General features: G+C 51.7%; 1 protein-coding gene across 13 annotated transcripts in view; it reads left to right on the forward strand.

The window, feature by feature from the left end:
- SPTAN1 (spectrin alpha, non-erythrocytic 1) overlaps positions 1–26,292 on the forward strand; it is a 59,229-nt gene that overhangs the window by 22,805 nt on the left and 10,132 nt on the right. For 3 of the 13 annotated variants that reach the window (XM_078436419.2, XM_078436420.2, XM_078436413.2), the window contains 28 exons: positions 180–423; positions 616–738; positions 1,291–1,508; positions 2,342–2,434; positions 2,795–2,929; positions 3,992–4,140; positions 5,201–5,260; positions 6,361–6,559; positions 8,504–8,608; positions 9,026–9,049; positions 9,586–9,621; positions 11,625–11,672; positions 12,441–12,532; positions 12,814–12,958; positions 13,066–13,247; positions 15,162–15,261; positions 15,390–15,587; positions 15,686–15,832; positions 16,522–16,625; positions 16,711–16,873; positions 17,284–17,298; positions 19,118–19,249; positions 19,427–19,564; positions 20,573–20,677; positions 22,879–23,087; positions 23,780–23,900; positions 24,119–24,240; positions 24,604–24,736. In XM_078436419.2, coding sequence (XP_078292545.1) covers positions 180–423; positions 616–738; positions 1,291–1,508; positions 2,342–2,434; positions 2,795–2,929; positions 3,992–4,140; positions 5,201–5,260; positions 6,361–6,559; positions 8,504–8,608; positions 9,026–9,049; positions 9,586–9,621; positions 11,625–11,672; positions 12,441–12,532; positions 12,814–12,958; positions 13,066–13,247; positions 15,162–15,261; positions 15,390–15,587; positions 15,686–15,832; positions 16,522–16,625; positions 16,711–16,873; positions 17,284–17,298; positions 19,118–19,249; positions 19,427–19,564; positions 20,573–20,677; positions 22,879–23,087; positions 23,780–23,900; positions 24,119–24,240; positions 24,604–24,736 — 3,540 coding nt within the window. The remainder of the gene's footprint in view (positions 1–179; positions 424–615; positions 739–1,290; positions 1,509–2,341; positions 2,435–2,794; positions 2,930–3,991; positions 4,141–5,200; positions 5,261–6,360; positions 6,560–8,503; positions 8,609–9,025; positions 9,050–9,585; positions 9,622–11,624; positions 11,673–12,440; positions 12,533–12,813; positions 12,959–13,065; positions 13,248–15,161; positions 15,262–15,389; positions 15,588–15,685; positions 15,833–16,521; positions 16,626–16,710; positions 16,874–17,283; positions 17,299–19,117; positions 19,250–19,426; positions 19,565–20,572; positions 20,678–22,878; positions 23,088–23,779; positions 23,901–24,118; positions 24,241–24,603; positions 24,737–26,292) is intronic. The other 10 variants (XM_078436408.2, XM_078436412.2, XM_078436414.2 and 7 more) reach the window with 4 other exon arrangements.

Here is a 26,292-nt window from a genome sequence, read left to right on the forward strand (position 1 = left end):
CTCAGAGTTTCCTGGGAGCCCAAGATGAGGGAAGGAGAAGGCAGAAAGATTACTCTCCAGGCTGGGAAGACACCTGTGTTGGTTTTCCTTCATATATGACCGGGTCACAGTTGAAGTCATGAGTCAGACCAGAGCATGCTGGTGCAAGCTTTCACGACCCTGTCCCTTCCTGTTTCCAGGATCGAATCGATGGCATCACCATTCAGGCCCGCCAGTTCCAGGATGCTGGCCATTTTGATGCTGAAAACATCAAAAAGAAGCAGGAAGCCCTCGTGGCTCGCTATGAGGCACTCAAAGAACCCATGGTTGCCCGAAAGCAGAAGCTGGCGGATTCTCTGCGTTTGCAGCAACTGTTCCGTGACGTTGAGGATGAGGAGACGTGGATTCGGGAGAAAGAACCCATTGCCGCGTCCACCAACAGAGGTCAGTCTGTCTCCCTGAGGTAAGACTCAAGTTTGAGAAAGGGCCCTACCCTCATAGCGTAAAGGAGGTGCATATCAGAGCAAGGAGGGTCAAGTTTAAGGTAAACTTGGAACCCCAGTGGAATCTTAAAGAGCGACAGGGCTGACTTTGTCTCAATGGCTTGGATGACCAGGGAGCGGTCTCTGCTTTCAGGCAAAGATTTGATTGGAGTCCAAAATCTGCTGAAGAAACACCAAGCCCTCCAAGCAGAAATTGCTGGGCATGAACCCCGCATCAAGGCAGTGACTCAGAAGGGGAACGCCATGGTGGAAGAAGGTAAGCGGTTGTCACCCGGGGAGTGGCTTTGCTTTTGGTCTTTGTTTGTTCCTCGGTTAAGTGCATGGACTTGCGTCAGACTGGGCTTGTGGGGTTGAGGACCATTCCCGGTCTCTCACTATATGACCTTGACTAGACCCTGCCCTCTCGATCCGAATATCTTACCTGTGAGATGCGGGTGATAGTTGCGAGGAGCGAGTGAGATCATGTGGGACGGATTGTGGAACAGCCTGGCACGTGTCTCAGTGACTGAGGACTGGGGGTTACTGTTGTTGGTTAGGTCTTTACGGTCATATCACTGGTGCCAGCTTGGGATACCTGCTTCGTAGGGTCCAGATAGAGATCTGGACGGCTGGAGGCTCGAGGATGCAAAAGTTGGACAAATTACTTAGAAGGCCGGGACCCAACCCTCTCCTAAAACTGGGGGTTACGAAGGGGCCTGGCTTGCCACAGTGATGTAGCGGAGGTGCCGTGGACACCCGGAGGACCTTTTTCTCCGGCGTCATGTCGGCCTCCTTTGCGTGGTCTTCCTTTCCCCTGCCTGCCTTCCAGGCCATTTTGCTGCGGAAGATGTGAAAGCCAAGCTCAGTGAACTGAATCAGAAGTGGGAGTCACTCAAGTCCAAGGCCTCCCAGCGGCGGCAGGACCTGGAAGACTCTCTGCAGGCCCAGCAGTACTTTGCCGATGCCAACGAGGCCGAGTCCTGGATGCGGGAGAAGGAGCCCATCGTGGGCAGCACCGACTACGGGAAGGATGAGGACTCAGCCGAGGTGACCGCATGTGGGGAGTCTGCCGGGGCTCGGGCTGGGGCCCGAGGGGAAGGTGACCAATGTGTGGAAGGTACAGCGTCTGCATCGTTGGCTCTTTAGTGTGTTTCAGAGTATTTTGTACTTTCCACTATGGAAACTTGCCAAAGGAGAGAGGAGACCTCCCGTCCCTACCTTCCACCGCGAGCGTTTTGCCATTCTTGTTTGTCTGGCTCTCCACATGCATGTACACACGTACATACACAGGCATATCTTTTTGCCGGCAGTGGGTGTTTTTGAGCGAAACTCTTAGATTTCATCCATAGAGGTCTAGGTGCGGCCCCTGCACCTACCTCTTTTGTTGCCAGTCTTCACAAAACCCGGAAGAGTCGAATGGTGACATGTGCTATACAGGATTCCCCCAGAAGATGGGGGTGGGGACAGCTGAAGAGTTTTGGAAGGGGTGGTGGTGGTGGATGATGCTAAAGCACTACGTGTAGCGAGGGAGGGGAGCGTCCTCAAGGAAGGCAGGCTTCGGTTTGTTGGTAGTGTTTGTTTCTTAAGGTGGGTGGGGGAGCCACCAAGTGCACCATACCGTGCTTTATCGACCTTGTATTTTTCCAGGACCGCATGGTCATGCAGGGGCAGGGAGAAAAGATAATGCTACAAGTCCCAATTTGTATTTTCTCCAAATGTGATGTTTATTAGAAATGGGGAGAGAAAGTGTGGAGCAGGAGGTGATCAAATCCCCGTGTAAATGAACCAGCTATCCGGGGAGGCTGGTAGGTCGGTGAGGCAGCAAGGACGGGGCGCCCTGGTTCCTTGTGCGTGGTCACAGTGTGTGATTTTGGTTTCAGGCTCTACTGAAGAAACACGAAGCTCTGATGTCGGATCTCAGTGCCTATGGCAGCAGCATTCAGGCTCTGCGGGACCAGGCTCAGTCATGCCGGGTGAGCCGGGCTTTCGTGTCAGCAGTTAGCGGTTGCCCGGGGTGGTTGGGAGTGGGGGGGTGCGCAGGGAATTGAAGGGCCTGGGCACTTCCGGCAGATGTGCCAGTCGTAGGTCACATTCTCGTGACCTCACTGCTAAGTCCCGTGACACAAAGATGCGCAAACAGTTTAAAATGAGTAAAGATTTCCAACAGCTTAAGTTCTGGGGTCGGTCAGATTTTACTGATAGCTTCAGAGAAGAGCTCTCAAATATGCGTGTGGTAAATTTGGTACGGCCATTGAAGTTGGAGTCTGTCGTGGACTTAGGTGACACGCCACAGACAGCCTTTAACCGTGTGTGCCCTTCCTTTGGATTTTTAGCAACAAGTGGCCCCCATGGATGATGAGACCGGGAAGGAGCTGGTCTTGGCTCTCTACGACTATCAGGAGAAGAGCCCTCGGGAGGTCACCATGAAGAAAGGGGATATTCTCACCTTACTCAACAGCACCAACAAGGCAAGGCATCGAAAGTGGTTGTGCGTTTCCTTCCACGAGCACTACCGGTTTTGCTCAGCTGCGTGTCTGTGAGTCGCCGTGTCTAAAATACGGCTGGGTTAGAATTCGAGGAGACCAGAGCCTCCCAGTCGGTCTCCCCCTTGATACCGCTTCACCCCGTGTGTGATCCCGAGGGTTAATCTGTCCATCTTCCTGAATGCCCGAAAGCAGCTGTCTCGAGAATGGCTTGGCTTCAAGATTGAACACCTTGAGGTGAAATTCCCTCTCTTTAGAGCCAGATCTATTCAGGACGTTTTAAGAACTGTCGGTTCTTAATCTAGACTCTGTGGCTACAGCAGATAGTTGAAGAGCACTGTGGCATTACCCCATAGGCTCTGTCTGCTCAAATGTTTCGATGTTTCCTGGTTCATCAGCCTTCTTCCCTTGACCTGTGCTGGTTTGACAGTGGCTTTGAAGTGAAGTGCCTGGTGCTCTGTGTATCATCTGATAATTCCCACGAGGTCTTAATTAAGACTCGAGAAATGTCCACAGCCGTTGTTAAGGACCCTTACTCCTGCACCCCCAGTTTACCCTCATCGTGAGAGTTTGAGAAAAACCAAAAAAAACCCGGTGATTTATATTTTTCTGCTGACCCTAAACCGACCTTCTGGTCTGACTGTGCTTTACCCAACAGCATTATCCAGGGGAACTTGCTACGATGGTGGACGTTTTGTGTGTGTGCTAGCTTTGCGGTAGCTGTTGGTGCAAGTGGTTATCATTCTAACTTATTTAAATGGACGTAGTCACGTGTGGCTAGTGGCTGCAGCGTCAGTGCCATTCTGGCGTGTCTAACAGGAGGGTGTCCTTTCTGTCGGGTGTCACTGCGGCTTCCCTGGGGACCCACTCCGTGCTCGGCAGGTCACAAAGGACCGGCAGGTCCGTCCTTGTGCGGAGTGACTTTGCCGTGGTCACAGGATCCTCTTCACACGCTCAGAGCCGGCGTGTTCACGCGCGCGCGCACAGGCTTCCTTGGCTCCTCCCTTCCTCGGGAGTTTGCTTTCAGTTCTCCGTCTGTTTCCTTAGGACTGGTGGAAGGTGGAGGTGAACGACCGCCAGGGCTTCGTGCCGGCTGCGTACGTGAAGAAGCTGGACCCCGCGCAGTCAGCCTCCCGCGAGAACCTGCTGGAGGAGCAGGGCAGCATAGCCGTGCGCCAGGAGCAGATTGACCACCAGTAAGGGCCACGCTGGCGACCACGGAGGTCCCGGGGTCACCTGGGGCTTCCTTCACACCCCACACAGGCCGAGCTTTAGGTGGCGTCCGGAGGCTCTGGAGCGGCCATTCTGGTGCCTGCGTGTACCTGGGACACCTTCTGCCCACTGTCCCCAAGTCACTTTTAACCTCCAGTGTCCTATTTGGACCTCAGACCATTGACCGATACCTTTATTTTCCTGTGTTTTGTTTCTTTCCTGGCTTTTGTAAGAGTCTTTTCCTAAACAGCATTTTCTAAACATTACTCTCTTAACCTTTGTCCTCCAGTTGGGGATATGCTCTGGGTTGGTTTTTAGAGGTTCCGCACCCCTGCAACTCTGCGCCTTTTAAAAGGCTGTTGAGAGAGTGGCTCTCTCTCGTGCTTTGTGCTTGGAGGTGGAGGTTATCTTTTATAAAATGTCCCGTCCCGTTTTCTAGCTAAGCCCCCATACTGACCTCTGTCCCTCCCGTAGGGCATGTCTTGCTCAGCTAATGACCTTAAGGTTTTGGACACTTGAAAAATATCCAGAAGCTATGTCTCGCTACAGTTTAGGACAACAGAATTTTGGGGACCCTGGCGATCCCTGAAAAGATCAGTTATTTGTCTACTTCCAGACCTTTTCTGTTACTATGGAGACAAGAGAGCAGTTTGGGCCTGGATCACAACTGTGGGAGCAAAGCAGCAGGCCCCATACGTGACTGGAGGAGCCTCTGAAGCTCTCAGTCCAGGTCTTTCTCATGCTAGTCCTGTGTCCCCCTGGCCTTGCTCTGTGACATGACTGGTGTTGCCAGGACAGGAAAGTTGTCTGCCTTAAACACAGCAGATTTTTCAGGAAAATGAAGGTGAACTAACCCCTCTAATTTACTTTGCCGGCTTTTTCTTTACTGATGTCCTTCGTGGCCTGGCTTGCTTCTGAGAGCTTTTGACGGACGCCTCGGTTGCCCCTACTTGAAGCATCCTGGCACGAGTCGGAGCTGCCGCTGTCCTTTCCCGTGGATTAATCCCACTAACTCGTGCATGCTTTTGCTGTGCCCCCGTGCAGGACGCGCATAACTAAGGAGGCCGGCAGTGTGTCTCTGCGTATGAAGCAGGTGCAGGAACTGTGAGTAGGCGGGCGGCCTTGCCGAGCGCCCGTGCCCGTTCTCCCTCTGCCGCTTCTTTCCAAGGCACTCGTTCATCCAGAAAGACGAGGTGGGGGGGACTGTGAGGCCTTGCAGCAGCTGCGCTCCTAGGAAAGAGGTTTTGGTGCCGCTGTGCCCCGTCGGTGGCCGCTTGCCTCCCCGGGTCCCTTCTGTGTGCAGCTGTGTGCTCAGAGTGGTGTCGGTTCTCCCCCTGATGGCTTGGGTGGTGGAGCGGCCACTATCGGCAGCGAGCCCAAAGGCCGGTGCCGGAGTGTTCCCTACTAGGAACAAAATTCCTCCCTTTAAAGTGCTCTGATTCTCGGTAGCTCGTTGCTTTTTCTTTCACTTTGAGAAGCTTAGATTTGATGGTGATGGTAGCTTTTCTTTAAGCTTTACCTTAGTCTTACTAAGTTTGTCATTTGCACGTCTCCGAAGGTAGTGAGCAGTTCAGCCCTTTGTGTTTTAGCTCGCAAGAGTTCGAGCATTCTTTGATTCTTAAGAAGTCTTCCACCTGTCGACGTGGTACAGATACTCTGTACCCGACCTAATTTTCCTTCTGAAGTTGACAAAACTTTCCAAGAAATAGAGATACCGCTTTAGAAATTGCCTGCTGTTCGGAGAGGCTGACGTCCCGCGTGAGGCTGTTTTAAAGTTCGGTGTGCCTTCGCCCGCCGCCAGGGGCTGCTCAGAGAGTCAGAGCGGAGCGGGAGCCCTGCATACGCTGTGCTCAGCACACTCATCTCGTCTCTCAGCTCTGCTCGCATGACCCCTGTGTTACCGTGCTAGACACTGGGTCCCAGTCATTTGTGGTCGTGACGTTGGCCCCGGGATGAGTGTGCCGGGCTGTCCGAGCCACCCAGGTGTGAACAGCGTGGCGCTCATCCCTGAGGCTGTGGTGTGGGGCCCCGGGGGCTTCATCCTCATCCGCGGTCTGCTGCCTTGTCTCCTGGGCACCGTCATTACCAACTCATGGCCTCGGACCCTCATCTCGGAGACACCCGGTGACTTGCCCTCAGGTTAGTCTCCTCAGGAAGCTGACTGCCTGCCTCGCCCCCTCTTGTCACCCTGTCCGATGACCCAGGTACCGCTCTCTGCTGGAGCTGGGTGAGAAGCGCAAGGGCATGCTGGAGAAGAGCTGTAAGCGGTTCATGCTGTTCCGCGAGGCGAACGAGCTGCAGCAGTGGATCAACGAGAAGGAGGCGGCTCTGACCAGCGAGGAGGTGGGCGCCGACTTGGAGCAGGTCGAGGTGCTGCAGAAGAAGTTTGACGACTTCCAGAAGGTACGGGAGGTCTTGCAGCTGAGCTGAAAAATCGTTGGAGACTCGGTTCTCTGCGTCTGTGACTGTAGTTTCCTGGAACCGGCGTGGCACAGGTTGTGCTCTGCCAGCTGTGTGTAGCCCTCTGTAAAAACTTGAAACTGTTTCAGTCTAGTTTCAAGGGAACACGTGCTGTTTTCTCTACTTTTTCTAAGAATGTTTTGGGACGTAAAATACCAAAACGTGTAGAAGTATTTTTTTTTTAATTTTTTTTTTTTAACATTTGTTTATTATTGAGAGACAGAGAGACACAGAGCGTGAGCAGGGGAGGGGCAGAGAGAGGGGGAGACACAGAATCCGAAGCAGGCTCCAGGCTCTGAGCTGTCAGCACAGAGCCCGACACGGGGCTCGAACCCACAAACTGTGAGATCATGGCCTGAGCCGAAGCCGGACGCTCAACCGACTGAGCCACCCAGGCGCCCTCTAGAAATATTTTTTTAATTGGCGTAAAATTCGGACAGCATACAATTGACCATTTTGAAGTGTGCAGTTCTGAAGCATATAGCACGTCATGGTGCTAGACGACTGTTACCTTCTCTACTTCAGAAGGACACTGTCTACCCATCGGAGCGTCCTTCCCCGTGACCCCCAGCCCGTAGCGGCAAGCAGTCTGCTTTTTGTCCCTGGATTTACATGCTCTGGACGTTTCGTATAAGTGGAATCCTACGTTATATGACTTTTTACAACTAACTGCTTTCACTGAGCATAATGGTTTTCCAGATTCATTTTTGTATCGCGTATCAGCATTCTAGGACTTTCTAGGGCTGAATAGAATTCCATCGTTGTGCATAAACTGCATTTTGTGTGTCCACTCCTCAGTGTAAGAGTTGTAGAACCAGATCATGTGGGTTGAGGGGCTTTTTCTCCCACAGAAGCTGACATCAGAATTTCATCATATTTAACTTTTTTTTTTTTTTTTTTTTTAACATTTTTAAATTTTCTTGAGAGACATAGCGTGAGCAGGGGAGGGGCAGAGAGAGAGGATGACCTAGAATCCGAAGCAGGCTCTGGGCCCTGAGCTGTCAGCACAGAGCCTGATGTGGGGCTCAAACCCATAGACAGGAGATTGTGACCTGAGCTGAAGTCAGATGCTCAACTGACTGAGCCACCCAGGCGCCCCTCATCACATTTTAAAAACACATCCCCTCGGGGCTCCTGGGTGGCTCAGTCGGCTAAGTGTCCGACTGTTGCTTTCAGCTCAGGTCATGATCTCAGGCTTCATGAAATTGAGCCGTGAGTCAGGCTCTGGACTGACAGCGCGGAGACTGCTTGGGATTCTCTTTCTCCCTCTCCCTCAGCCGGTTGCCTGCTTGCACGCATGCACACGTGCCGTCTCCCAAATAAATAATTTCTAAAAAAAAAAAAAAACTAAAACACATTCTTCTCCTCCAAAGGAAGATAAAAGATGGGGACTCCTGGGTGGCTCAGTCAGTTAAGTATCTGACTGTTTGTTTCGGCTCAGGCCACGATCTCATGATTTCATGGGTTCGAGCCCTGCATAAGGGATCGTCAGCACGGACCCCGCTTGGGATTCTGTCTCTCTCTCTCTCCCTCCGTCCCTCCCCCACTGGCATTGTCTCTGTCTCTCAAAATAAATAAATAAACTTAAAAAAAAAAAAAAAGTAAAAGCAGAGTTCCATTCAGACAGAATAATGGTTTATGAACTACAATTAATGTAGCAAATTTGAGACCAACCGTTCCCAACGCCCTATTATTTTCTGGCTTCCTTGATCGTGACCGTCAGGATTTCTGATTTGGGTGACTGCCCAAGTAATAGAAAAACTAGCTCATAGGATACCCGTTAACCAGAAATTTGTAGGTTCGAACCATAGCTTATGAACATATTTTGCCCGCTTTCTCTTTTGAATTACTCGTGGAGTCTTAGTTATTGTGGTTTTGGCTTTAAAGGATCTGAAGGCCAATGAGTCCCGGCTGAAGGACATTAACAAGGTGGCTGAAGACCTGGAGTCGGAAGGCCTGATGGCAGAGGAGGTGCAGGCGGCACAGCAACAGGCAAGTGTCCGGGCTGGCGCGGAGGCCGTGCTCCTGGTGGGAAGCGGTTTGCTTCTGGTCCCTTCCTAGCACGACCCTCGATCCGTAATGTCCCACAGCACAGAGGTGGAGCCGGGGTGTGGTTGGGTCCCCTCTGCCATCCTAAACCAATTTGTTTCCCTTCACATAGTGGGGAAGATAGCTCCTGTCTTCTCCACGTGCCCATTTAATGTCGTGAAGGTTGTTGACAGTTTATGTAGCCCTTAACAGTAAAGTCACCCCTTCCAGAGTAAAAGTTTTTATATACAGACACTTGGTCTGCTAGACTCTTAGTTCCTGTGGCCTTTGTGTGTCTTTTTATCATTTTCTCCTCGCGTCCGGGTCTGACAGGTGTGTGTGCACCGTGACAGTGAAAGTTATTTCCTTCTCCCCTTGTAGGAGGTGTATGGCGCGATGCCCAGGGTGAGTCTGTGCGGAACGTGATCGTGATGGGGATGAGGTCCCGGGAAGAATATAATCCTGAGCCACTTAAGGATTTCTGTCCCTGAACCTCAGAGATGCCTTTTGTTTATAAAACTCTGTGGGGAGGGAATAGCAGAAATCGGTTTCTGTTTCCATTCTCCAAGAGATAAAAATGATTTTTCTCTTTAGTTTTCTAAAACTTTTCCACAACAGTTGTTCAGGTTGGTTTATTAGCCTTTTTCAAAGGGAATCCTATGACCAGGACACAGAAAAGTTGGTGGATTTCTTATTAAATTTCCTCATTCTCTTCATTTCTGTTCACTCCATAAACGACTAGAATTTTCGTCTCCTCTTTGTTGACTTCGTTTCCCTTAAGCGGCCTTGTGGAGTGCTATGAGCCAGCAATAAGTCAGGGATCCCAGAGGGAATCCCACCCTGGCTAATCGCTCTGGGGACCCCCGCCTCAGGCAGCACAGGGTGGGGTGTGTCGTTTCCTGCTGCCCTGTGCGGCTAACTCTGCTTCCTCCACTGAATAGGATGAAGCGGATTCAAAGACAGCCTCCCCATGGAAGGTGAGAACCCCTTTGCAAATGATCATTTCCTAAGGTTTTCAGGAACAGAGCTACTTTCTGTGTTTTTCCGGCGGGTCTGTTCCTGAGTATTTAGGGAGTCTTTGGTCATTTCTGGACTTGTTTGGGGTGGTTTCTTTTTGAGCCTCTCCTTATACTCTTTGACTCTGTCAGGTCTTAAAATGTGATCTTTGGGGCTCCTGGGTGTCTCAGTTGGTTAAGTGTTTAACTTCGGCTCAGGTCATGATCTTGTGGCTCATGATTTCAAGCCCCACATCAGGCTCTGTGCTGACAGTGCAGTGCCTGGGGCCTGCTTCAGACTCTGTCTCCCTCTCCCTCTGCCCCTTCCCGGCTCATGTGCACGTGCTCACACGCATTCTCTCGCTCTCGCTCTCTCTCACTCTCTCTCACTCTCTCTCACTCTCTCTCACTCTCTCTCACTCTCTCTCACTCTCTCTCACTCTCTCTCACTCTCACTCTCTCTCACTCTCTCTCTCTCTCTCAAAAATAACATTAAAAAAATTTTTTTTAATGTGATCCTTAACCTAGAGGAGCAAAGTGTTCCATGGAAAAGCTCAGTACAATGGCATTTATGACCCATGTTGCTGCCAGAATAAACTTTGCAGAGGTGACCCCGTGTAGTTAGGTGTGGCCCCACCCACAGGATTGCAGTCCCCAAGGCTAGAACAGGAACAAGGACATTACCTCTGCCTAGCCGCTTTTCCTGGGAGTCTACGAAATGCTTCTTGGAAGATACCAGGTGCTGCAGACAGATGTAAAAGGAGGAACAAAAAGACATACCAACCACAGTAGACATCATTCCCAACAGATGCAGGGAGGGTGCTTGACTAGGGTCTCTTGCTTCTGGCCCCCTGGCCCTGATCATTCTGCTCATTGAAGAGGCTCCATATTCCGGGGAGAATACCTTTTCCCCTTGATTCGGCTTTCTCCCCTTTTCTCAACCTTAATTGTTCTTCTGTACAATATATGATCAGTGGTAATGTGACGGGGCAACACCCTTACCTGTCTAACCCTTGGCAGAGTTTCCTGGTAACAGGTATTTTTTGCAGAAGTGTATTTCGGATGGCTTTATAAATGTCAACGCCACCTCAAAAATTTAAAATTAACTAGAAAATCCTTCCATTTCTGAAAATGATTGGAGACACAAAGGCTTCTTCTGAACCCTGTACACGCCCACACTGGTTGGAAGTGTCATGTGGGTGTGTCCCAGGAACACCCAAGGAGCCTGACTAACCTGCATCCCAGTCTGGCCTGTCCTCTTCCCAACATACTTGAAGGTTGCAGGCGTTGTAATGGGGGGTTTCTTTCAGACAAAAGTAAGTGGGCTCTGAGATTCCAAGGGGCATCTGATTTCTCTATTGATGAGAAGATAGTTAATTCACTGTTTTGTTCTGTTTAAATCTGGTAAGGCTGTTGCCCTTTGTTCAGAGGGGACACTGTTAAAAAGAAGAGCAGCCCAGTAGCCAAGAAGAGATATGAAGTTCTTGGTGTATTTATTCAGTGTCATTTGCCAGCATTTGTTAAATTGGGTGTTTTCTGGACTCTTCTGTAGCATGAACAGGAAGAAGACACGAATACTTAGTCTTTGAGCTCTTTTTTCTGTCCAGCCAGCTGGTGTTTTGTTTTGTTTTATTTCTTTTTAAGGTTTTATTTTTAAGTAATCTCTACTCCCAACATGGGGCTCGAACTCATAGTCCTGAGTTCCAAGTTCCACTGATGGAGCCTGCCAGGCGCCCCCTCCCCCCACCCTCACCGCCAGCCCGCTGTTTTAATGGTGGTTGTCACCACTCACTGTCTTAACTCTTCAGCAAGTGAACTTAATCACGTCTTGCTTTATGCGTTTCCACTGGCTGCTCAGAATTTTGACAGTGTCCCTTAAAGATAATTTTGGTTGATAATCGGGACCTAATGGCACTTCTCAAAATTGTCTCTTAATTGGCGGACACTTGATTAGTGTTGCTCTTCTGCTTCCCTCCCCTCCATAGTCTGCTCGCCTGATGGTTCACACCGTGGCCACCTTTAATTCCATCAAGGTAAGAGGCCAGCCCCCTCGGCTCCCGCTTCCCTTCACTGTCTTCCTTCTTCTGACTACATCTGTAGCACTTGTTACTCTCCTGGGGCCGAGTGTGTCCTGGGCAAATGTCCACTCTCCTCACACAGCAGGGCGGCGTGGTCGGCTTTCCTGGTCAAGAACTCGCCAGGTTTTAACGGGAAAGTCGGTCTTCCCTTCGGTTGTAGCGGGGCTGGGAGCTGCACGAAGTGTAGTGTCTGAAAGGCGGGGAATGTCTCTCTTGCCTTCTTACAGGAGACATTTGGCCTCATTCTGGTCCCCACGGTGTTTGGTCTCCTCCAGCACCGGGCCCTGCGCGCTCCTGCCCCTCTTGGGCTGCCGCAGCCTGGGGTGCAGCTGCCCTCGGTGCCCGGGGGAAGTAGGTTCTGGGATCTATGCACACGGCTGTGCTCGCAAAGCAGTCGCTCCGTGGCAGGCACCAGGCCGGGAGATGCGAGGGAAGATGAGCCGGCTGCGTGTCTCTGCAGCTTCAGGGGTGATCCTAGGTCAGATATTCACGGAGCGTTCTCGCCATCACACGTGGCTGACATTGGCGAGGTCCTTCCTTTCTGGACTTGCGCTCTAGTGTCTGCTAACCTACTTAGCCAGGAAGGTCGGAAGTGGGAGACCATCTGGGCTCCACCCTTTCCTCACAAGCCAGGCCCCGGCGCTTTGGTTGTCTGCCCCCCATGTGAGCCTGGCTTGGGCCCGTGGCGGAGAGGATGGCTGAGCTGACCGTGTCCTCCCGCAGGAGCTGAACGAACGGTGGCGGTCCCTGCAACAGCTGGCCGAGGAGCGCAGCCAGCTGTTGGGCAGCGCCCACGAGGTGCAGAGGTTCCACAGGTAAGGGTGGCGCAGGGCTGGGGGAGCGTTGACCTTGGCAGTCCCTAAGCTGGCTGACTTGGATCTGATCGACATCTGGGCTCTGGCATCTGGGACGCGTGTCATGGGGTAGACTGCTTGGTAAATAGTGAGCGAATGACCGTGTGTTCTTCTGCTCTTTTAGAGTTTTTCATGGCAGCTACTGGTGTCCAGGCACCACAGCTAAATCCGTTTCCTGTCTCGTCCTGTACTCGGGGCAGCCGTGCTCAGCGGTTGTTAACTGCCTGTGTGTCTCCCCTCAGAGATGCCGACGAAACCAAAGAGTGGATTGAAGAGAAGAATCAGGCTCTCAACACAGACAATTATGGCCACGATCTGGCCAGCGTCCAGGCCCTACAGCGCAAGCACGAGGGCTTCGAGAGAGATCTGGCGGCTCTTGGCGACAAGGTGAGAGGTGGCAGTGCCCTCTGATGTCTTGACCTCAGGTGGAGCACAGCTGCCGCCAGGCAGAGCACGGCTCCCTCACTTGCCATCCCGCCACCTCGTTCTTGTAGGTCAACTCCCTGGGAGAGACAGCCGAGCGCCTGATCCAGTCCCACCCCGAGTCGGCCGAGGACCTGCAGGAAAAGTGCACCGAGCTGGACCAGGCGTGGAGCAGCCTGGGAAAGCGTGCGGACCAGCGCAAGGCCAAGCTGGGCGACTCCCATGACCTACAGCGCTTCCTCAGTGACTTCCGGTACGGAGCGGAGAAGCGTTTGTGTGCTCGTTGGGAAAGCGCTCCGTGGCTGATGTGCAGCCCTCAAACTAGCAGATGACAGCAAGTCAAAAAATAAGTGTCCGCTTCCCGGTCTCGGATGTGCACATGCACGCCATCTCTCCCCCATTTCCCGCCAGACCCTCTTCTGTTTCTTCCTCAGACGAATCTTTCAGAGTAGAGATGTACCTTAGTGTCTTCCAGTCGTTTTATTTAGAGAAATTTCAAGGCTGTAGAAAAATAGCCTGGAGCAGTGAACATGGATGACATCCTTCATCTGTAGTCACCAGTGAAGTTCTTACGACTTTGGCTTAACCTCCAAACACATGACTCCATCTTGCTGGCCCACCTGAAAGTCGGTTGCGAATCCGTGGCCCTTTCTTCACCTTTAAGAGCCTGGACCTGTGTCTCCTGCAGACAAGGGTTTCCTGTTCACCGCACATCTGTCCTCCACCCCACGGCCTAACCCAGTCCAGTCCAGCAGTATTGAATCCAGTCCGCGTCCAGTTTCTCCACGTTGTCTCAAATGTGTATTCAGTAGCCAGGGTTTATTTTTTGGTCCGGGATCCAGTTGAGAATTACTGTTGCAGTGATAGAATGGTCTCCTTAACCTAGAACAGTATCCCTCTGCACTTTGATGACCCTGATGGTTTTGAAAAGTCCAGACCACTTGTCTAGCAGAATCTCCCATGACTTGGGACCTGTCTTAAGACTACGTAGCGCTCCACTGCTGGGTGATCTATGACTTGGTCCCTGGCACCCATTCAGGACAGGTGTTTTTTTTGTGGCATGCTTTTGTGCTAACGAGGGTCTTGCACACATACCTGCATGCGTGTACATGTGTGTTTTATCTAGGCATTTCCTCTGTACAGATAGGAGCGGGCAGGCAGTTCTCTGGCAGGAGTTGGGTTTTTTTGTTTTTGTTTTTTTTCTTTTTTTGAGGTTAAGGTCACATAACATAGAGTTACACTTTTTTTAAGTTTATTTTTGAAAGAGGGAGGGAGAGAGAGAGAGCATGCACTGGTGGGGGCGGGGCAGAGAGCCAAAGCAGGGGTACAGAGAATCCAAAGCAGGTTCAAGGCTCTGAGCTGACAGCAGCGAGCCCAATGCAGGGCTTGAACCCATTACCCATGAGATCATGACCTGAGCCACCCAGATGCCCCCATACGGTTACATATTCTAAAGCGTATATAGTTCATTGATAATGAGTGTGTTTGCAGCATTATACCACTGCCAGCTCTCTGTAGTTTTGACAGTTTGCACTACCCCAGACGAATACCCCAAACCCCATGAGGAATCACTCCCCATTCCCCTCTCCTTGAGTCTGCTTTCCATCTCTGTGGATTTGCCTCTTGTGGGTGTATTTTATCCAAGGAAGCCTAGGACCTGTGCCTTTACACATTGATTTTTGCACCCTCGTGTGCGGACATCAGTAAGAACCTGGGTTCAGCATGTGCAGAGGCCTGGGACAGCTGTGGGCTCAAAGAAGAGTGATTTCATCTGGAAAACTTAACCATAGCTGTTGTCTCTGTTAGAACCTGTTCCTCTGCAGAAACAGAAGATATGAGTTGCAAACTTCGTTCATTGTCTTCTGAGGAATGCTTGATTTTTTTTTTTTTTTTTTTTTTTTTTTTTGTCTTCCAGTTTTTCTTAATGTCTCAGTAAGACGAACAAGAGGATTTGATATATGCCCAGAGATGTAGATGAACTAGTTAGCCATTCAGTAGATTGGCTAGTTCGTAGATAACTAGTTAGCCCTGAATAATCATTCAGTGGGTTAACTAGCTCACCCTGAATAATGTTCTGAGACCAGAGTGGCGTGGCTCTTTTTTCCTGGGCAGAAAGCCTACTTGCCAGGTAATATAATAGCCATTTCTCTGTGGGTCTGCTTGCCAGGGACCTCATGTCTTGGATCAATGGAATACGAGGGTTGGTGTCCTCAGACGAGCTCGCCAAGGATGTCACCGGAGCTGAAGCCTTGCTGGAGCGACACCAGGTAGGTGGACTGCGGGGCCGGGAAGACCTTGCCTCTGCCGCCAGCACCACCCTTCGCCGTGAGTCGGTGGTTGACACGACGGTGGGCATCCAGAGCGGGTTATCTAACCCCTTCCCTCCTCTTGGCAGGAGCACCGAACGGAAATTGATGCCAGGGCTGGCACTTTCCAGGCATTTGAGCAGTTTGGGCAGCAGCTGTTGGCTCATGGGCACTATGCCAGCCCAGAGGTCAAGGAGAAACTGGATATTCTCGATCGGGAGCGTGCAGGTCTGGAGAAGGCCTGGGCTCAGCGCAGGATGATGTTGGATCAGTGCCTTGAACTGCAGGTACGTGTGAGGGCCATCACGCCCTGTTTGCCACGGGCTTTCTGGCCGGGGTTTCACTGCCAGAGGCCCCATCTTCCCACCTGCCTCCCCTTCTGTAGCTGTTTCACCGGGACTGCGAGCAAGCTGAGAACTGGATGGCCGCCCGGGAGGCCTTCTTGAATACTGAGGACAAGGGAGACTCACTGGACAGCGTGGAGGCTCTGATCAAAAAACACGAGGACTTCGACAAAGCAATTAATGTGCAGGTGAGGCCTTTGTACCTCCAGGTCTAAATGTAGATTTTTCCAGATGGTCGTCTCTCTTTGTTGGCTTATTTTCCTTTCTGTAATAACGACTAAAATAAAAACTAGTCACTGACTTGGGTGAGTCACAGTTTTGGCCCCTGCCTTAAATTGGAATACTTGATATTGAACATACAAAGGAAGAACCGTCCTCTCTACGCCTCCAACAGATACCCGTACAGTCCAGGGAAAAGGACACACAGAAAAATGGTTTTTAAAACTTAGGTATATAAATTCTGGTATTTCTGAGGTTTTAATGGGGATGCCACAGAGAGGAAATTTATAACATGTAGTAAGGAAAGAGAATGCGTGAACAGAAACAACTCAGGAAGACAGGAACCTCGATTTATAACTCATCTTGCTGAAATCTGACTCCTTTTTCCCACCAGTTTGATTCTGTGTGTGACATTCTCTGGTGTTGTAGCTCCTGTCCCCAGTGTGACCTGGCGTCTTCTTGAGTTAAACTCTACTCTCGTAATGGTCGAAATCAAGCTTTCTTCTGGCCTTTTACTCGCCTTCTAAAGTGTCAGTGTATTCTGATCCTGCCACAGCGAGTTCCCAGTCACCCAAGAGTAACCATTCTCTTTGCAAGACCTGCGGTCCAGGCTGGGCCGTCCCACCCACCTTGACCTCCCGCCTTTGTTTGCCGCCAGGAAGAGAAGATCGCCGCCCTCCAGTCCTTTGCTGACCAGCTCATTGCCGCCGGCCACTATGCCAAGGGCGACATCTCCAGTCGGCGCAACGAGGTTTTGGACAGGTGGGTGTCGCGTGGTGCTGACCGGCCTCCCGGCCTGTCCCATTCTGAGGGAGGTTCACCTTTGGGCTCGGTTTCACTTGGTCAGGTGGCGACGCCTAAAAGCCCAGATGATTGAGAAGAGATCAAAGCTGGGAGAATCGCAGACACTCCAGCAGTTCAGCCGGGACGTGGATGAGATCGAGGCTTGGATCAGCGAGAAATTACAGACCGCGAGTGATGAGTCATACAAGGACCCCACCAACATCCAGGTGAGCAGGTCCGAACGGCCGCTCGCCTCTGCGATGGCCCGCGTCAGTGAGCGGGGTAGGTTTTGTTAGAGAAGGCGTCTTGAAGAGGAGGCTGTGCCTAGAAAACCAGTTCTATGTCTGTGCTGGAGCCGATGAAAATTATTCTAAGAAGCTGAACCGGTGGAAGAGGGTCACCAGACTCTCAGACGTGAGAAAGGGCTTTCCTCATGTTTCCCCGCGGAAGCCTGTCAGCTCTGAAGGCTCTGAAGCCCCGTGTCAGCTCTGAAAAGTCTGCTGGGTCCCCTCTGTTTGCCCCAAAGGCTGAGCTTTCCCAGGGGAAGTGTGACAGCAAAATGGGCTGCTGTTTAAGGGCTGAGATGTGCGTTCACCTCAGTATACTGAACTCTTGTTGTTTTAATCTATTTTTGTAGCTTTCCAAGCTGCTGGTAAGTTTTTAATTTTTTAAAAGAGTTTTAGTTAAATGCGCTCCAGTGTTTGTGTCCTTCTGCGTAGATCCTTGTTGTGGCCACACGCAGTCACTCGTGTCTCCTCACCCATGCTTCTCATTTCTAATGATCCATCACACTCCGTCAGGTGTCCCTGTGGGATGTGGCTTTCTCTGTCCTAATGAGCCTGCAGCCCTGCGCCCCCTTCCCTCTCCCCATGTGTCACTTAGGCACATTCTGTGCAATGTTTGATTTGGGGGCAGTAGTTAACCGCTGTCTTTCCAGAGGCACTTCTTTAAAAAAATAATAATAATCAGCTTTGTCTGTGTAGACTCGTGCTCACGGTTCTTGGAGGCCGAGAGCATGGAGTCTGTAGCGTAGTGTGTTTTCTGACGCACCCAGGCTGCCACCCACAGGTGCTGGTCCCCGGAGAGGGACAGTTAAAGAGCCACATAGAAGCAGATGATCTGCTTCCAAATCTAACAGGGACCAGGGGTGAGAGGTTAAGGAAGAAGGGGGACGTGATTACTCAGGGGGTTAGTGAAGGGGATTTTTCGGTCCAGATGTAGCTCAGACGTCTCTCTAAACAGATGGAAGCAATGAAGAAACAGAATAGGTGCGGTTTGAGTGAGTGATGGGAGCGAGAAACAGAAGAGGGGCATTGGACTGGGGTCAGGAGGGATTGGACCCTTCTCGGTCTCAGCCGGGCCTCAGGCACCGGAGTCCGTGAAGGAGCCACCTCGACATTAGCGCCGCGTGGCGCCGGCCCAGCGGCTCCAGCCTTTGACAGTTCCTGCCCCTGAAATGAAACATTTGATGCAGAATCCTTCCCCGACCGTGCTGTTTTTTGTGTTTTAGTTTTTTCCCCCAAATAATCCCTTCCCCTGGACCCTCTCTTTCTCACCCAGAATTGTGCCACAGCTGTGTCCTTGCACTGTTCCTTGTGGTGTTTCCTAGACCTTCTGTTTCTCTGTGGAGTTTTTTTTAAGTTTGTTTTTTTATTTTGAGAGGGTGGGGAGTGGCAGAGAGAGGAGAGAGACAGAATCCTGACCTAGGGCTCCGTCTCACAGACCGCGAGATCGTGACCTGAGCCGAGATCTAGAGTCAGACGCTTAACCAACTGAGCCACCCAGGCGCCCCTCTCTGTGCATTCTTAATAATCCCTTCCAGCCCCAGCATCAGGAGCCCGTCATTCTCCCGGCCCTCTCTTTTCCTAGCAAAAATAAATTGCTAGCTACTGTCAAGCTTGGATGTTGACTGTCTTCACAAGTTTTGGTTAATGTCAGCTACCTCGTGAGAAGGCAGCAAAGCCACAGCCTACAGCAGCTATGGATTCTTCTCTGTCAGTGGAGGGTCAGCCTGACCGTCTAGAGTGATCTCGGCCTTGCAGGAGGAGCGGGCCAGATGTGTGTTATCTGTTAGATGCTCTGTGTGCTAAGGAGAAAGCCGTGGAGAGAAATTGACGTCCGAGTAAATGAAACGTTGCAATTGCCTGTTGCTGATTTATACAGAATGTTCAAAAGTATATAATCCTAGGACTTCGCTCCCAGATAGCCAGTCCAGCTGGTTTAAGAACTGACTCAATTCACCTACTCCTGAGCGGGTTCATTTCTTCTCCTGGTGCAGACCTGCCAAACTCCCAACACTGAGCCCTAAAATACGTCCAAAATTTGGTGTCTGCCGTCACTAAAAAACGTCACTTGCCCCCAGTTCTTTCAGCTCTCTACCACTTTCCCTTCTTGCTGACAACCCCTCATCCCTGAAAAAGAAGCGACCGAGCAGGACCTGGTTCTGAAAGGCGGTCTTTCTGGTGTTTCAGAGCAAGCACCAGAAGCACCAGGCCTTCGAGGCGGAGCTACACGCCAACGCCGACCGGATCCGCGGTGTCATCGACACGGGCAACTCCCTCATCGAGCGCGGGGCCTGTGCTGGCAGCGAGGACGCTGTCAAGGTACGGTGGGTGTGACGATGACTTGGAAACACAGTCCTGAGAGCGTAAACTGAGTTGTGCGCGTTACAGGTGGGGAACGTGGGGAGAAAGGCGCCCTCTCCGCCAGTCGCTTGGCTTCAGGAGGGGGTGCTGCTCTCCGTGGCTCAGCATCTCCCGTGGCTCCTTTCTCTTCCCCAGGCCCGTCTGGCGGCCTTAGCAGACCAGTGGCAGTTCCTGGTGCAGAAGTCAGCTGAAAAGAGCCAGAAACTGAAAGAGGCCAACAAGCAGCAGAACTTCAACACCGGAATCAAGGACTTTGACTTCTGGCTGTCCGAGGTAATGGCAGGTTTTCCTTCCCACCATTGGAGGATTTCTGGTCGTTTGGGATGACGGGCCAGTCAGTAAGCCCCAGACCGTGAAAGGGCAGGGCTCCTCTGGTGCCCCTTTTCCCAGAAATCTTCATTATCACATAAGAGGTGTGTGTCTTAGGGGATTTATTAGCAGAGAGAATGAAGGCGACAGGAAGAGCTTGTGTGTGGTGGGAACTGGGCTGTAGCTCACTCCTCTCTGTAGGGAAGGCAGATAGACAGTGATGATGGGGTCTGTGTGGCTGGCAGCCCTGATGAGTCTGTGCCCAGATAGAAACCAAAGTAGCAGTTAGGTCAGGAGGCCAGAGTTGGTAGAAAATTCGGGAAGTGAGGGAAGCGTAAAGAAATCAAAATTTTTAGAGACCACTAGTAACATCTGTCTCTCATCTGTATGTATTTCCGTGAACATTAGCGTAGCTGTATTTTTACATATAGTTGAGCTCACGATGTCCTTTCTCAGTACGTGTTGGGCGTGCTATTCTGAGTCACTGCAGAGTCTTCTTAAACGTTGGAATAACTGCGTGAGTCCATCACAGCTGTGCCGTGGTTTTATCATTCCCACGCTGTTGGACACTCAGGTGTTCCCGGCTTTGTGGTGGGACATCTGCACTGAACGCCTTTGTACATTAATCTTTGTCCCTCCTGCCGGTTCCTCCCTCGGGGGAGGCTCCTCGAGGTGGGATTGCTGTTCACTTGGCCCCTGTGCCTCGTGAAGGCTCCATGACCCTACAGCTGTAGTACTTCAAGTCCTAGGCTCTCGAATCTGCATTTGATTGACAGGGAGGGAGAAGGACTCAGGCCGCACGGGCCGGAACAAGCAGAGTCGCTGTAACAGCAGTAACCTGTGATTGACACGTTTGCAGCTGTCCGGAGACGTGGCCGAACAACCGGGCGTCCTGGGTTTTCCGGAACACTCAACGCATCATATAGTGCTGGGCACCACACGGTAGCCCCCACTTTTGTGTTTCACCCCCAGGTGGAGGCCCTTCTGGCATCTGAGGATTACGGCAAAGACCTGGCCTCTGTGAACAACTTGCTGAAGAAGCACCAGCTGCTGGAGGCTGACATATCTGCCCATGAGGTGACTAGAGGGGGCGGTGGCACCCTATCGGGGACACAGCTGTGCTGGAACTGGCACACTGGGGGAAGGAGTGTGATGTCTGGCAGCTGAAGCCTCGATCTCAAGCGTGTGGCCTCAGGGCCGTTTTATGCCCAGCACTATGATTGAAGGTGCCCTGGGAAGTTTATGTGGGTTTTGTCTGTCCATATTTGTTGTTATTAATCACGTTTTAAAAGTTACATAAAAAAAAAAAAAAAAACAGTCTCAAGGGCTTTTTGTCATCCTCAAAATGACAAAATCAGAAATGGAGAACAGAGCAGCAGTCTCCAGGAGTTAGGCACAGGGGTGGGGTGCAGCAAATGAGGAAGGGACAGAGAAGTTTCTTTGTGCTCACAGAACAATGTCTCTTGCTTTGGGTTACGTGAATCTGCACGTAGGGTCCAATCACGTGGAAGGTACTTGCACTCCCAGAGACACACATGGACGCTTATGAAGTTGGTGAACTCTGACGAAGGCCCGTGGACGATGCCAGGGTCACGTCCCGGCTCTGCTAGCACGCCGTGGTCGCTGCTACCGTGGGGAGAAGCTGGATGAGGGACAGACAGAAGTTGTACTGCTTTATCACTTCTCGGCCCTTTGGCTGAGATCAGGTGGAGAAGTTGTACTGCTTTTACAGCTTTTTGTGTGTCTGTAATTATTTCAAAATGAAAAAGGATAAAACTGAGAACGAGTTTATTTACCTAAAGTAATAATGAGCTCATGAAAAATTAATACGAATAACATTCTTAAAAAAATTTTTTTTTAATATTTACTTATTTTTGAGACAGAGGAAGAGCATGAACAGGGGAGGGTCAGAGAGAGAGAGAGAGACACACACACACAGAATCTGAAGCAGGCTTCAGGCTCCAAGCTGTCAACACAGAGCCCGACGTGGGGCTCGAACTCACGGACTGTGAGATCATGACCTGAGCCGAAGTCAGATGCTTAACCGACTGAGCCACCCAGGTGCCCCTAACACGAGTAACATGCTTTATGGATGATAATTATATTTTTCAAAACCAAAAAAACAGAAGAGGGGCATTGGCCTTATTTTTGCAAATCTCTTTAATGTCCGGCTTAATGGAGTACAGCTGGATTCTTGTAGCTGATTCTGAATTCAGTTTATGGGAGTGTGTCAGATACGGGGCAAACACAGCGTCCCAAAGGGAGTTGGGGAAGGGAATGGTGTTTTAACCCAGGTGATGACAGATACTCTAATACCAAACTCAGTACATGCTAGTTGTGTAAAGGTTAGTTGCAAACTGGACTCTGAAACTCTATCGATCAGTGTTTCATACCATTTAATATTAAAATCCATGGGTCCATCTTGGACTTAGAAAGGTTTTTTTTTTTGGTTTTTGGTTTTGTTGTTTTTTACCCATGTGTGATGTTACAAAATCGTTTGGAAAACATTCTGAGTTACGCAGGACTTCTAAACGCTGGCACGTTTTTTTATGTGATATCACATGTGCCGTCTGCTAACATCAAAGCCAGTCTCAACGGGAAAATCTTCACAGATCGAGCAGCTGTTGAGCTTGTGGAGGTGAACGTGCAGCTACTGGAATCCTCATTTTCACATGAAAGTTCGGGTCTATCAGTCACAGCAAACTCCGTCTTCCGGAAAGTGACAGTGTTTGCTTTGTTCTCGACAAGTATTTGTCAGATACCGACATCTGGATGATCGTGATTTGCTGGTCATCATTCTTTTGCATGAAAATGGCCTGTGAAATAGCAGCTAGTTGGGCTCACGACACGTGCTCCTTTGCAGGACGGTCCTCGAGCCGGAGTACGTGGCAGAAGTATTTGGTCACACAGGATGTTAAAAGTGGCCTGTCCTCCAAGATGGATATTTAATGACACTAACAACTTCTGCTTTGACAAGGATGCCCCTAAGGGAAAGCGCGTGCCCAGGAAGGATGGGATTCCTGCTGGTACGGCCTTGAGCCGAGGCGTCTGCACCGCCCCCTGCCCACCCCCACCCCCCCCTGTTGTATCGTGGTGCAAACGTCCACATGGCGAAAGGGGCGCATAAATGTCTTTGTGTCATTAAAAAAGTAGTTTTGATCCCTTAGAGCCCCAGGGCCCCACGTGTTGCACTTTGGCATCGTCGGTACTGCACAACCTGTGAAGATGGTCACAGGAAACCAGGTGTCTCACCCCTCCTGCTGTGTCCCCTGCCCCAGGATCGCCTGAAGGACCTGAACAGCCAAGCAGACAGCCTGATGACCAGCAGCGCCTTCGACACGTCCCAAGTGAAGGACAAGCGGGACACCATCAACGGTCGTTTCCAGAAGATCAAGAGCATGGCGGCCTCCCGGCGAGCGAAGCTGAATGAATCCCATCGCCTGCACCAGTTCTTCCGGGACATGGATGATGAGGAGTCCTGGATCAAGTACGTGTCCCTGGGGCTTCCCATTCTGAGTCCTCCGGGACGCCCGCTGAGCCTCGGGTGGCGGGCGCTGGGGGCCACGGGCAGGGCGGGCGTCCGGAGCGCCAGGCCACGAGGTCTCACCCTCTCCGGGGAAGTGGGGCAGAACGTGCCAGGCCTCTCCTGGCACCCAGGTGTGCTGTGACAGGGTCATCGACGGCCTCTGGGTGGTGGCAGCACCTCACAGCTGCGCTGGGATCCCTGGGGAACTTGGCCACTGCCCCTCCGGAGACGACAGCCTGATCGCCCAGCAGGATCAGTCCTTGAAGGAAGGATTTTGTTTGTCATTCCTACCCTGTCACAAAGTTGCTGTAGCTTTATGTAAACACACCGTCATTTAAGGACAAAATCCTGTCTCCTGTTCCTCGCTTCCTTAAAAAATTCCATCCGTATCTTTATGTATTTCTACGTGTGATGTGTGCACACTTGGTGAAGTAGGATTGACAGGGTGACAGCGGGTAGGTGCTCCTAGATACATACGTGGACGCTCTTCGTTTGGGAAATAGAGGCTTTCGTCTCCCAGAACACTGGCAAGGATTTTTGTGGAGAGAGGGATAAATGTAGGCAGAGGACATCGTAGCGTATGTAGGTTCACGGCTCGCGACCGACCTGTCCAGCTGAAGACAGGGAGGTGCAGAGTGCCTGTTTGTGTCCAGGGAGAAGAAGCTGCTGGTGAGCTCCGAGGACTACGGCCGGGACCTAACAGGCGTCCAGAACCTGAGGAAGAAGCACAAGCGGCTGGAGGCAGAACTGGCTGCACACGAGCCTGCGATTCAGGTGAGGGACCTCTTCCGGCCGAGACGATGGCGGGGACTACATGGGCCCTGGGGACGTGCAGAGAAATCTTTTGCTCTCATTCATTTCACCGAGGCCTACGGTGTTTATGACCCCTCGTTCCAAACCTGGAAGAAAGTTGTGGATGTGATGCTGAGGTTTTTCCTGGATGCGTCTAGAAGCAGATGATAGCTGTTGATCTAATCCTTCTCGCCCTTCAGGGTGTCCTGGACACTGGGAAGAAGCTGTCTGATGACAACACCATTGGGAAGGAGGAGATTCAGCAGCGTCTGGCCCAGTTCGTGGAGCACTGGAAGGAGCTAAAGCAGCTGGCGGCAGCCAGGTCAGCGGCCAGAGGAAGGCGCGCGTGTCCCGCATGTGGGTGCAGCGTGCAAGGCCGGGCTCAGAGCTTCTGGGCCCTCCTGCCACCGCCTGGACCTTTTTCTTGGGTGTGCAAGTACCACAGCTGGCTCATTCAGAGCCCCTTCCGACAGGCCCGTGCTCAGCTCGTCCCATTATGTGGATCTGAACCCAGCACGTGGTTCCCAAATTTCACGTTTGAACAACACTATCTGTGCTGCATATTACGCAGAGGGCTTGACGGAACCACTTAAGTCCCGCACGTGTGAATATTTGTAAGCAGATGTTAGCTATCAGGATTGAAGTTAGCGGCAATGGCTGATTGTTTTCCGTTTCCTGTAATTAGAGGCCAGCGGCTGGAGGAGTCCTTGGAGTATCAGCAGTTTGTAGCCAACGTGGAGGAGGAAGAAGCCTGGATCAATGAGAAAATGACCCTGGTAGCCAGTGAGGATTACGGAGACACTCTTGCTGCGATCCAGGTCAGAGAAGCTGGCACCTGCTGGTTTGTTCAGTGGCTGTGTTCACGCCGGGAGAGCTCTCGGCCAGCAGTCACGGTCTCGCTGGTTGGTTTCAGTCCTCCCACCTCATGCGAGAGACCCTGCCCCTCTGGACAAATTTGCCCTGGCCGCCAGCCCTGGTGACCAGAGCCCCATGGTCGGTTAGGGGGCCCCGTTTCCACGGGTTATTGGTGCCCATTGGTCCCCTGGGGCCCTCAGCTTGGGGCGTACAGCAGCAGGAATCTATGGGCCTGTGGTTCTGGAGGCTGGAAGGCTGAAATCAAGGTGCATCAGAACCTCATTCTCTGAAACTTTTAGGGGAGGCTCATTCCTGCCTCTTCTAGCTTCTCCCTGGCATTCCTGGCTGGCTCGTGGCAGTATAATTGCCATCTGCTTGTTTTACGTGGCTCTTCCTTCTGTGTCTGTCTTCCCATGGCTTTCTCTCCGGCTGTGTCTGTGCCCAAATTTCCCTCTTAAATGACACAAATCCTGCTGGATTAGGTCCCGCCCCAGTGACCCCATGTGAACTTGGCTATACCTGCATCTGCAGAGACCTCAGTTCCACGTTCATAGGTGCCAGGGATTAGGACGCCCTTGTTTCCAGGGGACACGCAAGCCCACACCCTGAGCACACGGGCGGCTGTGGCCGTTTCACAGTCATACAGGCAGCAGCGGCTTGTTTTCCGTGGTTGTACCACTTTCGAGTGGGGCCCCTCACACAGCCCCAAGGCGGGGGCGGGGGCTGTGGGCCAAGGAACCACGACAGTGTCCCTCGCGGCTGGCACATCTCTGTTCCCTTCCTTTCGCCTCCCTCCAGCTGCCTTGCCCAGCTGCCATAGGCAGCATTCAAAGTGGCAGAGGTGGAAGCTTCGAGGCTTAGCCCCAGGCATCACATGACACCATCCACGCCACATGGTGGCAAGCAGGCCAGGGCCACGGGCTGGATAAACGCCTCCCCTCTTGCTGGGAGGAGCCACACGTTCTGGTCGGAAGTTCCCGGATCTGGGTCACCAGCCGTGGAGACAGAGTTTGCGTTTCCAAGAGTCTGGGTAGCCCCCGAGCCACGTTCTCAGAGGGGGCGTCCTATTCAGGTGGTTTAGACGGAGGAAAGGGTTTGTCTGTCTTCTGCGTGGTCCCGGCCCGTGCAGAGGCCCTGTTTCCGCCCCTTCACTTGTACCGAGGGAGGGAGACTTGGAAGGTCGTTTAGGAGCTGAACCCAGGGGAAACCTTAGCCTGAGAGTCCCCATTTGGTTGGGTGTGTCTTAAGCTTGTGTTGGGTTTAGTGCTTTCTGTGTGGTCTTGTCAGGGGAAGAGGGACGCTGTAGTGGTTGATTAGGAGTTAACCCCTTCAGTAAGGCCTTCCCTGACGTCCCTTCTCAAGCTCAGCCTGCACTGCCAGTTACCTGCTACATCGTGGTTTTACCACCTTTATGATTACCTGTTAACATCGGTCCCTGTGTTCTCAGCCTCCAGCTAGACTGGGACGCATGTGAGGTCAGGTGGCTTACAGCTCTGTGCTCTGTGCCCCCTGCCCGGTT

This window comes from Panthera onca, chromosome D4 (genome assembly GCF_046562875.1).
Source record: "Panthera onca isolate mPanOnc1 chromosome D4, mPanOnc1 haplotype 2, whole genome shotgun sequence".
Lineage (NCBI taxonomy): Eukaryota > Metazoa > Chordata > Mammalia > Carnivora > Felidae > Panthera > Panthera onca.